Source organism: Rhinolophus hipposideros (genome assembly GCF_964194185.1).
Source record: "Rhinolophus hipposideros genome assembly, chromosome: 8".
NCBI lineage: Eukaryota > Metazoa > Chordata > Mammalia > Chiroptera > Rhinolophidae > Rhinolophus > Rhinolophus hipposideros.
In genome coordinates this window covers 31,041,240-31,060,230 of record NC_138054.1, presented here as the reverse complement: position 1 = coordinate 31,060,230, position 18,991 = coordinate 31,041,240, and the positions used below count along the sequence as shown (strand labels likewise).

Below are 18,991 nucleotides of genomic sequence, written 5' to 3'. Positions count from 1 at the left end.
CCAGTTTCTGAAATTACTATAGTTTGCTATTTTAAGAAAAATATGAAGCAGTTGGGTCATTGGGAAGTAAGCCCCTATAGATGATATGGCTGTCTTAGGAGTGGATCAGAGAGAGGCAGGCCTTCATTTCTGATTGGAGAAGAGGCTAGAACACCTTGGGAAGACTGACCTTTTTTCACAAACTGCACTGCGTAGTACACAACTTACCTCTTTGAGAGATTTTTTGAGATCCGAGTGTCCGTTGACTAAACAGCTCAAGCCATTGTCTGAGTGGAATCACTATTATGTGATCCCTTGTCAACTATGTCCATCCTCTTTTAGAGTGTCTTGCCTTGGCATATACGGTGGGAGATTATGGGGATCATGTTCTTGGTATTGCTTCCACATCATCCCCCAAATAAAGACCTTATCCTAAAGCTTCTCGGTATTAAGAGTGCTTATTTTGATCATCTCGTGTGAGTTAGCCATGGGAAAGGGTGGGACAAGTTGTTCCCCTTTAATCTTTTAGTTAACTCAAACTCTTTAGAATGTCTACACTAATAATATTAGATAGTCACTAAAACATAAAATGAAGAACAAAGAGACTACGAATTCATAGGAGAGCCTGAGAGCCTATTCTTTATAAAGAAACAAAGCATGCCAACATATTTTCATCAGTCGGCATTTAATAGCTATGGCTTAAAATACTATATTTAAAACCTCACAGAAATTATAATGGCATTTTAGTATATACTTGAAACAATATTAAGTACATCAAGGTACTGGGTATTTTTAGAAAGTATATAATTATACCATTATTAAAAATTAATATCCAGAACATTTCCTTTATTATATTTATAAATATGTACATATACATCACAATGTAAAACAATTATACACATTATTTAAAATCATGTATTTGGCTCATAATTAGCCTAGATTTATTACAAATTCACTTGGACAATGGCTACAGACACACAAAGAATGATTCTGGCTTCTTCTGTGTGTACACAAAATATTCTAAAAACTGACATAACATCAATAGAAATTAAAGCAGAGCTAAGTGAAAATTATCCAGCACAAAAAAATACTAACATCTATCCTGTTTTAAATTTTCAATTGGATAATAGACTATGTTTCAAAAATCTTTACAGAAAACTCCAATACTACCACCCACAAATCCAAAGTATAACAGATAGTATATTTATTTTTTACCTAATCACTTTTAGACTCACAGTGAAAACCTACTACTTATGGAAAATAAATTCAACAATTTATCCAAACATTGTTACATAAGAAGTTTTAAGAAATTGTAAATAATTCTTAATACTCTCGTTTTGATTCTCTGACTTTTCGATACTATGTTGTATTTCTTTCAAACATACTTCTTGATGTTGTATTTTCTAAATAAAAAAAAGAAATTAATATAATCAATAAGGACATTCATGTCAAAGGAGAATCATAATATAAAATTATATAGACAATGATTAACTACATAATTTTTAATTTTTTTAAAAAAGAATCTTAACATCTGATGTGCTCATTATTAACTTATGTTAGAGCTCATTTTTCTTTAACACCTAGAATAACTAAAGCACATACATGGTTGATCTCTACTATGATATAGTTAATTTTCATATACATTCACTTAGCCCCAAATTATTACATATTTAACATGATTAACTTAATAAATGGGTTTTATTTAAAACTATCATAATTAATTTCTCTTACATTTAACATGATATATTTTAATACTGGTTTTTGCCATTTTCTCTGCCTAAAAAATTTATATTTTATACCATAAAAATGACTTTTATTGTCTTAAAATTGACAGAATTCTAGTTTTGGTTATATAAACATTTTATTTTTTGAATCCATTAGAAATAAAAAGAACTTTTAATATTATAAATGCTCTTTATTTGAGGAAAAAAATTTAAAAACCTAATATAGTTTTAAAAATATTCAGTTGCATATAAATTCCCAAGTAGATTTGTTCACTGAAAATTCTTTAGCTAGGCTGCAAATATCATTTAACTTCCAACTAAAATGTAGGCACCTTAAGAAGAAAAATCTTTTCTTTACTTCCTATCAGGTGTTCCGTAATACCTGACACCTTCTGAAACTGAGTGATGCCCCTCAAGCGAAGTGGGGTGATGTGAAGCAGTGTGCGAGGTTTGACTACACAGTCACAGAATGAATATAATGAATCTTTGTGGAAATCAATTTTACTCAACAATTTGGAAGGAAAATACTAATACAAATCCACTTATATTGTCAGCAAAAAATCAAGATTTTAGGATAACGCATAAGACGCCAAAGACATTTTACGTTTCGGTAAGGCTGGCCTGAGTTAAACTGCGGAGGTCCCCCTGGGATCTGTGCATCCACTCTGCCCCTGACTGGGACTCTTGGACAAAAAATCAGAAGAGGTGTGCTATTAATACTATTCTACGGCCTGTGCAAGATACCACGGTACAAGCAATTAGACTGCTCTCAGGGTGCTCAGGCATGTATATAAAACACTGAACTGCCCACTGAACTGTCCCCTGGAAGGGACAGAATACATAAACTCATTTGTCAGCAGTCTAAATCTATGCTTAGAATGCTAGATTTTTACTACTGTAAAAATGGTCAGGTTTAATTAAACATCAAATTTTAAACCTATTTGTTTTGGCAGTTTTAGCCAAGTACTAGGAGCATTATAGCAAAACCCATCTCATCTTGGTGTATTTATGTTATTTTTTTCAGAAGGTTTAATTACACAAAGAACATCACACATATTTACAATATTAGCATCTCTGATGGTGAGTAAAAAAAGTTTAGAAATAAAGGGAAAGCCTGTGTTAAATTAAAAGTGAAAAATATTTTGTTCTGATTAAATTGCCATGGAACTTTTGATGGTGATAAAATTAAACTAATATTGCATGCCAAAAATCATTTAACTTTTGAACCTTTCAGATTTTCAACTTTTAGACACATGGGAATGAAAAATGAGTTTTCATGGAGTCTCTGGCTCCCGGAAAAAATAAAGTATCATTATTTTCTATGTCACTGTTAAGTAGAGAGTTTTCAAGTAATTTAGTCACGACTAGTGCTAGCTTTCATAATGTGCCAATTGGCTAATTTGTGAATATTTAGGAAAAAACATTAGAAAACTAATTAAACACAGCCAATTTGGTTTTCTCATTTTATGGCTGAGTAGACCAAAGCATCCACTTCATATGCAAATATAACAATACTGAATATTAACTTAATGCCAACTTTCTAAAATATAATATTCATTAGTCAAGACAGATATGAAGATCTAACTCATAACAATAGTTTAAATTATGTTTATCTTAAAAAATGAGAAGTTCATACCAGAAAGAAAATAAGTAGATTATATCTGTAACTTTCATTAAGAGCTGTCATGCAAAAGTAATATGTAGAAAAAGGGCCTGATGAGACTTTGGGGGAAATGTAACAGAAGCTAGATGAGGATAATAATTCTTTGGCATAATCCTGAAAGTTTTAAGTTTTGTGACTTATAAAATCGGTTATTTTTAATTATTATCAGTAAAGCAATAGTCCTGATTCCCTTCACTTTGTTTAAGTAAAAAAAAACGGTAAGAATGTTAAATGCTAATTTTTTTATGAAAATACATTAAGGCACACTAATACTTACACTGTTTATTTTGCAAACAAGTTGATTTTGTTCTTCATTTCTCTTTCGAAGCTCAGCTTCCAAATCTAATATTTTAATTTGTAAAGCTCTCTCTCTAGATGACATTTTCTCTATTTCTTCAGAAACCTGTAATTTTCATTAAGAGTAAAGTAACTACATGCACTTCCTTTCAAGTATGATTTAAAGCCTTGACATAGTTATACTGTATATCTTTTTTCCAACTAGATATTAATCAGATGCTAGACAATTTAATTAAAAAATGTTTAGACGTTCTATGTTAAGGAAGTACATAGTATAAGTGTATATACTTTTCTTTGTAGTATAAGTATCTGCAAAATTAGCTTGAGATGAAAGAGGTGTATGCATTTCTAGTGCTGTGTGATTATAGGCAGATGTTTTCCTCAATATTATATTTTTATAACCTACTGAGACCAATTACCATGTTTTACAGTATTTATATTCACCATGGTGTCTAGAGTGGTGGTGGAACATAGAGAGTTGTCATTAAATGCTGATTGATTACAGACTTGGATGGAAAGGATTGGGGGCAGGGCAGGTGATTATATACACCTCACACACACACACACACACACACACACACACACACACCAGGGACTGATTTTTCATTCATTCACTTCTAGAGTGGTCTGAATTCGAGTTTTCGTAGTTCTGATTGCTTATTTTCGTAGAAAGTCTAACTTAGCTATGTTCATCAAAGGATTCAGATATATGGGAGCCTATTTCCAAGAATGTTGAGTTTAGCCACAAGCATGAGAGTGGAGGCAGGGACTAGTTAAGGAGCAAAGAGATAATGGGAAGGACTGTCTTCTAATGTAACTCCTATGGACCCAGTTCTCAGTTTTTATAAAGTGATTTACAAACATGTCTGTGTGCAAATTCTAAGGGCGATTGTGAAGGAAGGATGCTGGCAGAACCTGAAGCTGTGAGAGAAAAAGCCCTCGGAACAAATATCCCCGGCCTTCCTCATCCCTCAGTATGACACTATGACAGTGCAGTGACAGCTCACCTCATGGGGCAGGAACTAGAGACAGTCCCACATTCTACTGCAGCAGGAGAGGAAACAGAGGGCAGACACATCTCTGGGGACTCTACACAGTTCTGAACAGGAATCTGAGAGCACTTAGTATTTCCAAAGTCCACTTAGGCTGAACTCAAGATGAAAGTCACTTATTTTCCTCCCAAAGGTTGGCGGCGCTGAGAAATCTGGATTACATTTCTACCACTGGCAGTACATTTTACTACTTAGCCTTTATCCGATGATGTGTCCTTCAGTGTCAATTTAGATTGATTTCCCAGAGTTTAAACAAATTAAAAATATACACACACACACACACACACACACACACACACACACATATATTTATATATATGACACTGGTGATAGAGAGGTACATTTCGAGGATATCAGATTTCTTCTGACTCTTGTAGAATTGCCATTCACGAGCTTGAGAAAGACCATGGGTAGAGAGAGTTTAGAGGGAAAGATTCAAAATTTGGTGTTGGACATGTTAAGTTTGAGATGCCTCTGTCAAGCGGATATGTCAAATAAGTAGAATATATGAGTCTAGATTTCAGGGGAGAAAGAAGACTGGAGTGGAGATATATATCTGAGAATCGTCAGGGTATAGACGATCTCTTTTTAGCATCATTCATTCTTATGAGGAAACTCATGATCCCCGTTTTACCAATTAAGCAACAAAAGTTTAGAGAAGTTACTTCTCCTGGGTCAGGGTATGATGTGCCAGAGACAGAATTCAAATCCAATTCCTGCTGGACTCCAAAGCCCACCTCGTGTCTTTTCAAGATTACATTGTCAAATCATTTGATAAATTTACCTCCTCTTTGAGATCTTCCTGAATCATTTCTCCTCAACCCCAGCTTGAATCACCTGCACCCTCCTTCTGCTGTAGCACTTACATGCTGGATGGCATGTGTTTGTTCACGTTATCTCCTGCTGGACTATGAGTATCCTGAGAGCTGAGGACAGGTCTTACTCACCTTTGCATCTCAAGGACTAGTAGAGACATCTATTAATTGCTAACCCAGTAGATTTAACTGAAATTTAATTCTTGCATGTATTTACTGATACAACAATACTTGCCAAAAGGGAGTTGAGTTTTACAGCTCACTGAATTCTGACCAAAACCAAAATGTTCAATAATTTCCATATTTGCTGTGGTTTTATTAAAAAAGGGTGGGGGGGGCACTCCCTCAAAGTGTTTTCCATCTCTGCCCTTAACCCTGCCACATCACATTATCAAGTAAAGTAACTCTGGACCAGTAATATATCTGTTTAGCTCCAAAGGGCTAACGTAGGTAAAAAAACAAAAATGTAATTGCTCCCTTCACCCTGTCATCAGGATGAAAACAATAACTGTAGGTTTGGCAAGATGAGATATTGTCTGTTTAAAAAGAGGACTCTTTGGTAAACTAATTAAAAAGTTTCTAAATAAAGGCCATCTGTACCTTTTCTCTTCCTTCTTCTAAAGCAGCTTCCAGCTGTCTGGCCAATGCTGTATATTCTGCAGACTTCTCTTTAAATTTAAGATTGCTGTGCTTAAGACATTCTTCTTGGTTTTCCAGCTTCTTTTCAAGCTCTTTATTTTCTGCATCCATCTGTTCTAATTTTCTTTTTACAATAAACATATATTTTAAAATTATTGTGTGTAGAGAAAAATGTAACACCAATTTTAAGTCAATTTGATACTTACTGTTTTAGGTTTTCACACTTCAACTGAATAAGATAATTTTCCTCTTCCAGAGAAAGCTTTGTCAGAAGATTGTGATTGTCATCAACCTTTAAAGAGAAAAAAAAATTGTCTTTGTTATTTTCTTTATAATCAATTTCCAAAGAAATCTATATACTTTACTGTTAGAACAATCATAAAAAACAAGAAAGTATAAATATCATTATTACTCATACACAGAGAGACACCAAGAAATCACATTGTCAAAACACAAGTTCTTAAATCCTGGTTAAATTAAAAAAAAAAAAAAATCTAGGCTGCCTCGTGGCAAATCATCTACTACATATTATTCTGAAAAATGACAATTAAGACAATCTGAAAAAAAAATCGAAAAAGAACATTTATTTTATTAAATAACTGTGAAGATTTTAAACAGTATTAATCTCCTATTGTAGAATATTTAAGGTTGCTCTTATATTTTGCTTCACTTATATAGTAACTGATAATTGAATATCTGTGAAGTTGTAACTGTAAGAACCATATTTGTGCAAAGCAAATTCATTAACAAGGAAACCAACGAAAGACACACTTGTCCATGCCAAGATAGAATGTTCTTCCCATTGCTTCAAAAGCTATGTTTGAATAGTTTTAGAAGCCTTCAAATAAAAATAAATTCTCATAATTTCAATTAGTAACTTACGTTATCTACATAATTTGACATTTTCCTAGAAAAAGCTCTTCTTGGGAATTTAAATTCAGCAAAGGTTTGTTTGTATGTTTTTAAAAACAGGATGCATTTCAAAATTAAAATCCAGGCTACTTTTGGAAGAGAGATAGGAAACTATTACTATAATCGTTTTGCAAATAAAGAAAAAACTTGCTACCATCCTTGGATATACTTCTGTGAAAAACAGAATACATAATTTAAAAATATGTGTTAAGTGTTTACTACATGCTAGGCATTGAATTAGAAGATGGCCATAAACCTGGCACCCATGATCCCTGCTCTGATGGAGAAAAAAGTGTATGCCGAAGAAAACAACTGCGAATAATCCAAATAACTGCAATTCTAATTAAAATAAATTCTAATTTTTGTAAGATAAATTACAAATTGAAGATGTTTACAATATAATAAACATAGCATTGCTCCTTCTCTCATGCTATTACCATGTCTTCATATGTCTAAATATAGATTCGTATGAATAAACTAAATCAGCAATTTTGGTTACCAATTTTTACTATAAAATGCTAAAAGAATAGCTTGCAAAATAATATTACAGTATCTGCAAAAAACTGACATTTTTGTCAACTGATTTAGATGGGAGTGAGAAAAGAAAATTCAAGCCCTGACATAAGTGCTCTCAGCTGGTGAAATCATTCCAAAGCGTTACTTTAACACATCTAGCAAAAATCAGAATGACGGCGGGACACCTGGCCCTGAAGCTCCCTAACGGTGCGCGTGTGGTCTGCACATTTGCCCTTGTAGTGCTGAAGACTCTCCTGACACTCCTGAAGCCTCTGTTCGGCCGCCGTCAAGGAATCGCGGACGCGCTTTAACTCCTTCAGATGAGACTCCATCTGACCTCTCACCTGAGTTGTAGCATTAGGGAAATAAGTGCAAGATCACACATTTAGCATTAATGTTTTTACTATCTCAAATACTAGATACTCCTATAATATAATACATATTTTAGGTCTAATAGTTTTAAATAAAATGATTCCAACAAATAAATATGAATAAGCAATGTTAGACTCTGCACATAACTCAAAAGTAGGCTGGACTTTACTAGTTTTCAACAAGTTTTTTGAGTAAATGAATATAGTAATATTAGCTTGCAAGGAGAATGTTTAACCTGCGGTGTTTCCCCGAAAATAAGACCTACCTGGACCATCAGCTCTAATGTGTCTTTTGGAGCAAAAATTAATATAAGACCTGGTTTTATTTTAATATAAGACCGAGTTTTATATAATATAAGACCGGGTATAATATAATATAATACCAGGTTTTATGTAACATAAGACTGAGTCTTATATTAATGTGTCTTATATAATGTGTCTTGCTCCAAAAGACACATTAAAGCTGATGGTCTGGCTAGGTCTTATTTTCGGGGAAACATGGTACTTTGGAAGCAAACTTTTTGAATCCTGTCATTTATATTCAAGCATAGATGTTACTAATAAAGCTGATATGGTACCCAGCCATCAGCCTAAAGTAATTGTCACTTTTTGTCATTCAATCTTATAACTCAGATATTTCAATTAGAAAAGCCTTGCTGCGCTCATCTTAGTCCAAATTGGTGGGGTTTACTATACATTATTTCAAGATAGCTAATAGCAGCAGTCCTCAGTTGACTATTTGATCATTAATGTTATTATGAAGCAAATCTCTCTAATTGTACCTATATTAATCAATTCGGCTGTTACAGTTCCTCATTTATAGCACTTTTTGGGGATGTGATAAGAAGCAATCCTAAGATGTGCTTGTCATATTAATTAAGAAAAAACACCCAGACATGGCATTTAGGATGTTCATAGGGATGGAAAACAAGAGCTCGCCTCTTTCCCTGACACAGGAAACATCTAGAGCTACTACATAACATCTGGCATTCTTAATACAGAAAGATAAAACTAGAACAAAGCATACTTCTGAGACCCCAAACATAGAAGAGCCCATGAGAAAACGAGGAGATTTAAAACAATTGAAAACTAAAAGGAAGAATTTCATTTAAAAAAGAAAATGACTTTTCCGATTTAATACCAGTAAGAAAACTGTAAGTGATCTTATAGTATCTGAAAAACACAGGCTGCTGCCCATCTGTCTTTTGAACAGGTTTTTTAAGTAGGCCTTTATTTACAGCGCTGCCTAGTAAAAGAGGAGACGTCTGCATGGGTATGTCTCATGAGACAGAGACCAAGAGAAAGATTTTTTCTCTGATCTGCTAAAAATAGGTGAACAATACTTCTAAAAAAGTAATAAGTTGCACTTTTAATGGGTTATCTTTATCTCTGCATAACCAGCAGATTGCCTGCAGTGGCTGACCTCTTCTTCACATTGTACCTCACTTGAACTTCTCAGGCCAAGATGTGGAGAAAACCCAGAGACAGTCACCTTATTACTCTCAGCTGAAACTGAACAGTAACATCCCATGACTCCTCCAGCCAAGAGTTATCATCCTACGACTTTCACTGCTTTCTTACCAAACAACATGAAAAGACCCAAAAAAGGGATGCGGTTTCATTTAAAAACTTAAAAATATTCACAAAAACATCGTAACTTGCCAATACTGGCCTTCCCCTCATTCTGTTGCAATAGGGTGAAAAAAAGGAAATGATGTTTTTTTTATTTTTGGTTAATGATGGTTTTATTATTTTTCTTCCAACAAAATATTAGCAGAGAATATTTACTTTGCTTTTTTAGACCAGAAAAATAAGGTGGGATTAAAAATGAGAGGTATTCAAGTTTTCATACTTATGGCTGATAAAGCTGAGTGACAATCATTTTTTTGAGCCATTTAAGTCTGCTCTTGAATAAGAAAAATTAAACATTTATGCTATTTTCCAAATATTAAGTAAAAAGTGAAGAAACAATCACACAAGCACCATTTCAAGCCTGAAAGAAACATTATTTCCTCAGAAAACAAACTCCTACAGGAATTGAGAACAGATAACTGCTAGGTCTAAACTAGAGAAAATGACCACAATGAAAGAATTTATGTAATATTCACAAAGTATAAAATGTAAATTAATTTTTTTATTATTTAAAATGTCAAACTTACCTTCTCTAATTCCTTATTTTTGTTTGTTGTTATCAAGTTATTTTCACTTAGCAAATTGTCACATCTGCTTTTTACGATTTCAGCTGCTTCTTGCAATGTTTGTATCTGAAAATAACATATATTATTAGAGTAACATGCGTTATTTTATTTTTAGGACCGTAATATGTAATAAAAAGCTAAATATTTAAATTTTCAATTTTAAACAAATCATTATTTCCCTATCAATACCCTCACTATGTTTATCTTATCTTGTTCTTTCTTTAAATATGGGAATCACTTAAGGCTATCCTCTAATCCACAGTCCTTTTAGGATTTACCTGTCTTTACGCAACAACACTTCTAGACTCTTCACTTGACTCTGAATATTGAGAGATCTTCATTTGCAGGTCAATGTCACATTAAAGAATAAACTTCTGGTTCAAACTAGGTCCCATACCAATTATTTTACCCTCCAAATCAAAATCTGCCCAAATAATAACTGAGCATTTTATACAAGGCCCAGAGCCTAGAATATGGTAACTCACCCAAAATATTCTTACTAAGGGATTAAACCCAAACAGCCACCTGGGAGACTCAGATGACACTCTCAATATGTAGTGCCATATAGTACAACACAGGTTCCACTCTCACCTCTAGCCTGGGTGACTGCAGTATGATACTAGACATCTCAACTCCATTTTCCAATCCAAACTATCCAGATGTAGCCTCTTCCTACTTACTTACACTGTGCTGCCCTTAAGGTTTTACCTTTATTTCATTATTCTTTAATTCAAAGACTCTCTTCCAGTAAAATCAAACCCTTTATTGCCCAATTTATTACACATCATTCATGGACCAGTAAAATCAAACCCTTTATTGCCCAATTTATTACACATCATTCATGGACCTGCATAAATCCAAACCCATCTCATGAAGTTTTTCTTGAATACTACATTTCCAAAACATAAGCTTTTCTATAAATTACTACTGAACACATGCTCTATTCCATATATATTGTCACATGTTCTTTTCCAGGCCTTTCATGGGAGGAAGTCTGAATTATACTTTCTTCATTTATTTAGAAAAATGGAGTATTGGGCTTTAATGACTCTGGAAGTCATTATTCTAAATTAATACCATATACAAGCTGACCAACAAATATAATCAAAATTAACTAGGTAATACTTCAAGGCTTATATTACATCTATGAAATTAATTTTAGATCTACTTTTAGGAATATCCAACACATAACGCAGGCAATGTTTGAGTCAGGAATCAGCAGAATCACTTATTTATAAAAGTATTTGGGACCTTAAGAAATAGTTGGAACATGTCATATTCTCTCACAAAATAATAGCTCCACCTTTCTTTAATCCTGCTTATGTAGATCATAAACAAGTGCAATGTTTTAAATTGTTTACCAAATGTAGCAAACATTAAAATAAATGCAGTGGTCACCTGAGATTTATACACTTCAATAAGGGTTCTCTGTTCTTTTTCGACTTCTTCCAATTCTAAGAGTTCATTTTCAACAGAAACCACCTCCTCCTTCAAAGCACCAAGTGTAGTCTAGCAAGAAATATATAAATATTATAAATCATAAAATTAATTGATATTCCAGAGCTACAGAATTATGAAAACATAATTCATTTATCAACAAAGTTAATAACTATTTTTGAATGCATATAATACCATCTAAAAATTTAGGAATTTCAAAAAGTTAGTAATACTTATAAACAACCTTAAAAGAATTATGGAAGACATATTTTTAAACCTTTCAAATTTTACTGACTAAAAAAAAAAGAAAACCTGGAAAATAGACCATGTTCTTATATGGGAAGACTCAACGCTACTGATATTTCAGTGTTTTCAAAATCGATAAAACTTTAATGCAACTTTAACCAAAAGTATAACAGTTGGGGAAGGGGGAATATAACAAAATTATTTAAAATTCATATGGAAAAAAATAGGTCTAATAAAAATTTTAAAGAACACTAAGTGGAGAATCTCAGTGCTTATTAGCTATTAAAATGTATAAAGAGCTCAAACTAAAATACTAATATAAGAATACACAGGTTGATGGAACAGAAAGAGAAAAATGCACTAAAATTATATTCAGTAAGTGACAAAGCTCAGATTTTTAAATCAATGGAGAAAATATGGCTCACTAAACAATGGTAATAAGACAATTGTTTATGAGAAAAAAAGAGATTATCTGCCACCATTCAATACTATTTTTTATATTTATTAAAAATAAAAATAAAAAAATTACAAAAATTTCCCCAGAAAATCTTATTTGATTGTAGTATAACAACAACGCTACCAAGCATCAAGGACTGTAAGGAACTGAGATTTTACCCTACAAGTTTACAAATTAGTCTAGTATAGTTTCATGGATACTAGCAGAAGAAACGAGACTCAGAGTTGAGAGACACAGGACTTCATTACTCCCAGCAATAGCAGTAGCCAGATAACAGCATTTGTATTCGCTTCCTAAGCCCCAGTTCCCAAAGGGCAACATAAAGAGGACCAGATGACACCTATACAGGTAATGGGATGCATTACAGAGGAGCAATGCTGAGTTGAGCGAACTCAATCAAATCTTTTATAACAAGCTAAGCATGCCTACCCTTTGGTAGAAGAAAACATTGCTATCTTCCAAGCATTTGGAAGCAAGCTTTGCTATCTTCCTATCTTTCTCTAAACAACAATCCTCGAAAAGATGGTCTAGATCTACAGACAGTCAGTGCTTCTGCTTGCAAGATATGCAGAAATGTGAGAGACTCCCAACAGAAGCCATAATGTGTATCATTCATATATATATATATATATATATATATATATATACACACACACACACATATACATACATACATATATATACACACACGTATATATAGTGTGTATATATACATATATATACATAATACACACACGTATATATAGTGTATACATATATACATATATACACACACACACACTTTAGCACTTCTTGTAATTGCAGATGTCAAACATGACTTACATTCATCTTTTGTTATTAGCATATATTGAGTATTAAAATTTTAATACAGTTTTCCTTTCTTAAAATGTGTATACATTTTTTGTCACCCCTGGTATATATATATATATATATATATATATATATATCTCCAAAATGTGATAGCCCCCTGAAAAGATTTAAGAGGAAAGAATATATATATAAATATATATAAATATATAAATAATTATATATAGAAATATACATAAATATATATTTTTATATTATATAATTATATATTATATATTTATATATTATATAATTATTACATAGTATATATAATATATAATGTATTATTATATATTATATATAAATATATAAATATAAATATATAAATATATATAAATATAAATATATAAATATAAATATATAAATATATATAAATATAAATATATAAATATAAATATATAAATATATATAAATATATGTGGAATTCAGGACCAAAGTCTAGGCTAGAGATATAAATTTGAAAGCCTCCAGGATATAGATAATAAGTTAAAGGCCCAACACTAGATGAGGTCATCGATCAAATCTGGAGAGACTGGTTTTAAAATTGCCCATGTATAGTGGGTAATTTGGAAATGAATTAACACTAACATCAAAAATCGGCCTCCTTTTGAGCATATAATTCCACTTCTAGAACTTTATCCTAAGAAAATAGATATGCAAAGAGACTCAAAGAAGCCACCCACATTTTTATTTATAATAGCAAAACTCTGGAAATAGTCCAAAGTCCCCCCAAAAATATATGTGCTAAAATAGTAACTTTATCTTTGTTGTGAGGTTACAGGTGATTTTTTTCATTTTTCCTTTTGTGCCTTTTTGGTTTTCCAACTTTCTTTAGTAAATAAATAGAACTTTATAACCCTCCAAATAAACTTTTGCTGTTTTCAATAGAGGCCACTGGACTTTGAAAGCAATATCAGCTAGCTTCTTTTTCATTTGAAATTATAAAATCTGAAATTACTCTAAAGAAATTAAAAGCCACAAAATATAACATCTATGCAATTTTACATGGTAAATAACATTTGCCAAACATACCTAGATTTTTTTCCTTAAACAAAATCCAGAGAATAATATATTTAAAGTATATGCTTCTGCGTTATTATAATAGAATATAAGATGCAAACATTAACTCAATGAGTTTATACCAATGTTATTTAAAATTAATTCTATTACCATGTGATTAAAAGTTAGATTTATAATTAATGAAATATGCTTCTAATCCTTTCTCTCTGAAGGATATCAAAAAAATTAAGAAAATAAACATAATAAATAAAATCGCTTCCTCTTCCTAGATAAAACATTTTAAGTATTCATTCAATAAAAATTCACTGAGAACTAAGTATATGTCACACCTTCCCTGGGTATCCTGTGCATACAAAGATGGGAGTTTATAAGGAGAATTTTATCCTAAGTGAGAAGTTTGGGGGGTGAGGGGGGTGGGGGGAATAACATTAGAACTGAACTTTAAAGGAAAGGTAGGGTTTAAATATTGAGAAAAATCACATTCCAAACTGTAAGAGTAGTCAAACTACAGGAACAAATATAGGAAAACATGAACAAATGGCAAGAAATAATGAGTATTCCTATTTGGCTAGAGCTCAGGGTAACTAGTAGACTCCATTCCCTAGTCTCCCTTGCAGCTATGTGGAGCCATATACCGAAAGAAGTAGAAGAGTGGTATGGAACTTTCAGAAGTCTCCCTAAACGGGAGGAGATGGGGAAAAAAAGGAAGATAATCTAACTTTCTCCCCCCTCCATCTAGTTGATTCAAACTTGGCTACAATGGCTGGAGCTCCAGCTGCCATTTTAAATTATGAGGACGAGCATCACAACCCAGGAATGGCAGAGTCGAAAGCTAAAAAGAGGCTAGGTTACCTGATACCATATCAGCCCTGAACTGCCAACTCTGGCCTTCTCTCACATAAAAAGATTCTTTTCTGTCTTCTATTCACTGTCCTCCAAAAATAATATTATGGAACTGCAAGTGATGCCACAGTTTTTGGTCAAGTTTCATCTGGTTACATGCACCTCTGATTGAGAACTCAAATATCTTTTTTCTCAGAAAATATAAAAACTTCTTTCCCATCTTTTCTCTGGAACACATACAAACCAATTACCCTTTGAATTTGATTAAGTTGGAAAATTCTTTTTGGTTATGAAGCAGCCAAGAACATACTTGCTGGTTTCAAACAGACCAGGCCTGAAGTTCTATCATATTGTAGCCATGACACCTAAAAACAATTTTATGCATTAAAGTTAATGTAATTTTGGATGATTCACTTAACTGCTAAAATTGGAGAGTAAATAAACTTTTTTTCAGTTGAGACAGAGTTATTCAACTTCATAAATCTTACTTAATATTGCTGAAAATAATTTTAACACACATCTGTGCATACAACCATAAACATTTAAAATCTATACACAAATGTGTGTGTGTGTGTGTGTGTGTGTGTATACGTTTCCTCTTACAATGATACTTTAATACTCTGAGAAACGTAAGAACAAAATTATATAAGAGCATATTCTAAACATGCTGTTATTTCAAGCTACTTTTACTAAGTAGACTAAGTTGTCATTATACAATACATACACACATAGGCACACAAATAGTACCTTTAATTTTGTATTCTCAAGATTCAGAGTTTCATTTTCATTTTCAATTGAGTGAAGTTTTCTAAGAATTTCTTCACATGAAGTTTTTCCATGGTCTTCCATTTTCTTCAGGTCTTCCAAAAGATTAATGATTTGCCTTTGTAAAATAAATACTTTGTAAAAGCCATAGAAATTTTCATTTAAACAATACATTTTAAGTATGTTTCTGAAATTATTTTGGTAGGGTGAACTGTTTCGAAAATTAATAGAACTTATAGAACAAGGAAAATAGGAAGCAATTATCTATATAAAGTTACTACCTAAGTAACCTTAATTAGAAATAACTACACATTGATGATGCCAATAAAAAATTACACAACATTCTCTTTGCTATTCAATAAAACATCTAAACTATCACCCATATAGGTATGTCTGTCTGTCTCTCTCATTCATACACATGCACACACACAAAATTTCAGGACAAGGTTAAGTAAAAGGATCAAGTGAGGCAATAATTAATCTTTAGAAGCAAATTATATATGCTAGTTTTCAATAATAACACTGAAGAGAATATATATTAGGTTAGTGCAAAAGTAATTGCAGTTTTTGCAATTATTTTTAGCCTTTTCAAGCACAATTACTTTTGCACCAACCTAATAGAAAATGTATTTAAAAGCGAATATTCAGGATTCATTGTTAGCTTATTAATAATAAATTTCAAAGCACAAAATGTATGTATTTTTATCAATTTTCTTTGTTATATATTTAAAGTACTTTAAGTAACAATAATTTTTAGGATTTCAAAAGCATTTACGCTTTTATTATAAACTCTGCTATATATTCTTACTTATATATTCTTGATAAGTAGAGAAATATCACTTCCATTTTAAGACTAAATTAGTTTTAACATTTACTGCAAATAATAGATAACACATACTCAAATACCAAATACTAACAAGTTCAAAATTTCAAAATATGAACACCAATGCATATTTAATGGGTAATCATTTTTACTGTATTTTTAGAGAGTAAGAAAAGTTCACAGAATTATAAATAGAAAAATATCAAATCATATAGACAACACCTTTAATGCATGCAATCCAGAAGAACCAAAATACAAACCACTCAGAGGAAAGAACTGAAAACACTGATTATTCACTATTTTTTTTCTTACTTTTTCATTGTTTCTATCTGAACTTCCAATTCAGTTTTTTCTATTAAAATTTTCTCATAATGACTTTTCCAGGCATTGGAAGCTGAAATTGCTTCAGACAACTTGGCTTCCTAAAAAATACATAAAGTACTCATCTTGTAATTTAATAACACTTTGGTTTTTTTTTTCATGGCCCTAAACACAAATACATTATAAACAAGGAAACACCCCATAAAGTATGGAACTTCTGTTATAAAAAAATTCAATGTACAACTCTGAATATGGGAAAGTTTTAAAGTAAACTTAAATATCTTTATGTTACTATTATTTTATGTGTATATAGTAGCAGTTCCAACTTAACATTTTAAGGATGTTGCTGTAAGTATTTTCAAACAATGTTTTATAATTAATGACGATAATTCCCTTTCTATTTACTAAACTTTTCATGTTGTATTCTCTATATAGAAAATACTAACAACCACATAAGCATCAGAGAAAAAAGCCCTCTGGGATACATAGAAACTACCTGCAATTCCATAATTCCGTAGTATTACAAATGCAGTCTTATGTATCTATTATAATGATGCCAGGCTGCTTTGTGGAGGTCACCCCTTTGGTCTTCTAACAATGTCACTGTCAGCAGAGATGACAGAGGTAGTGGTGGCTTATCCACCTTGAATGTGAGCTTGCAGAAGTAGAGATTTTTGTCTGTTTTGTTCATTGCTAGGCCCTTGAACAGTACCTGGCATACAGAGGACTTTAATAAATGTCAAATGAATCGGCTCTTTACAAATCCACGTAGTGAGCTACAGAGCCATTGTACACCCTGTCTACACTGTACAGAAAACAAACTCACTGGAATGACAACAGTGCCAAATGCTGGTAGTACCAAACCCTACATATGTAACTTTTTTTCCTATATATACATACATACCTATGATAAAGTTTAATTTACAAATTAGGCACAGTAAGAGATTAAATAGAACAATTATAACAATGTACTATAATAAAAGTTATGTGAATGTGGTCTGTGTGTGTCTCTCTCTCTCTCTCTCTCAATATCTTATTGTACTATACTCACCCTTCTTGTGATGATGTGAGATAATAAAATGACTTAAGTCAAGAACTTTCACCTTTTCACTTCAAGAAGGCACTGTACGGTTTCTCTTTGGCATATGTGAATTGCCAGCATCACTACTCTTGCTTCACATTGGGGCCATTATTAAGCAAATTAAGGGTTACTTGAACACAATCACTGTGATACTGTGACCACTGATCTGATTACCAAGTCAGCTACTGAGTGACTAACAGGCCGGTAGCTATACAGAGTGGATATGCTAGACAAAGGGATGATTATGTCCAGGTGGGAAAAAGTGGGACGGCACAAGATTTCATCACACTACACATAATGGTGTGCACTTTAAAGCTTATTAATTGTTCATTTCTGGGATTTTCCATTTCATGTTTTTGGACCATGATTGACAGTGGGTAACTAAAACCGCAGAAAACAAAACCATGGATAAGAGGGTCTACTGTAGCAATGATAACAGTTAACATTTATCGGGCGCTTCCTTCTTTCCTGCCATCATTCATCCATTTGCTGAACAAGTATTTACTGAGCATCTAGCATGTGCAAAACATTTTTTGTTTACAATTTTTCAGTAATATTTTTGCTATATTGAAGAAAGGTTAGTATTCTGTATTCATATTTTATGTAAAATGAACTTTGATATGCACTATGAAGTATAAGTTGAACAATTATAATATACATTAAGATATTTAGAAACTTTACCTATAAAATAAATGCTATGAAAAAAATTTAAGACGTTCATATGATTAATTGTTGTGGGACTACTTCAAAATGAGTGATCAAGGAAGGATCCTCCGAAGAGTTGTCAATTAAAAATGATTAAAAAAAAAAAAAAACACCAGCTACCATGAGCCAGAGAAGAACATTACAGACAAAGGCAACAGCAACAAAATAATGAAACAAACAAACTCCATGCATTAGAGGAACAGAAAAGAAGACAATATGGCAAAAATCTAGTATGGCCAGGCACTGTTATTGTCAGCAAAGGGATGAAAGTAGTAGTTCTG

At 32.3% G+C, this 18,991-nt stretch overlaps 1 protein-coding gene across 3 annotated transcripts in view; it reads right to left on the bottom strand.

Annotated features, from left to right (window-relative positions):
- Nucleotides 1-595: 595 nt before the first annotated feature.
- ODF2L (outer dense fiber of sperm tails 2 like) overlaps nt 596-18,991 on the bottom strand; it is a 35,913-nt gene continuing 17,517 nt past the window's right edge. For 2 of the 3 annotated variants that reach the window (XM_081056341.1, XM_081056342.1), the window contains 9 exons: nt 16,916-17,025; nt 15,763-15,898; nt 11,565-11,675; nt 10,128-10,232; nt 7,783-7,941; nt 6,376-6,461; nt 6,131-6,293; nt 3,644-3,769; nt 596-1,382 (listed from right to left, as the gene is read on the bottom strand). In XM_081056341.1, coding sequence (XP_080912467.1) covers nt 1,254-1,382; nt 3,644-3,769; nt 6,131-6,293; nt 6,376-6,461; nt 7,783-7,941; nt 10,128-10,232; nt 11,565-11,675; nt 15,763-15,898; nt 16,916-17,025 — 1,125 coding nt within the window. In that variant the 3' untranslated portion in view covers nt 596-1,253. The remainder of the gene's footprint in view (nt 1,383-3,643; nt 3,770-6,130; nt 6,294-6,375; nt 6,462-7,782; nt 7,942-10,127; nt 10,233-11,564; nt 11,676-15,762; nt 15,899-16,915; nt 17,026-18,991) is intronic. The other variant, XM_081056343.1, reaches the window with a different exon arrangement.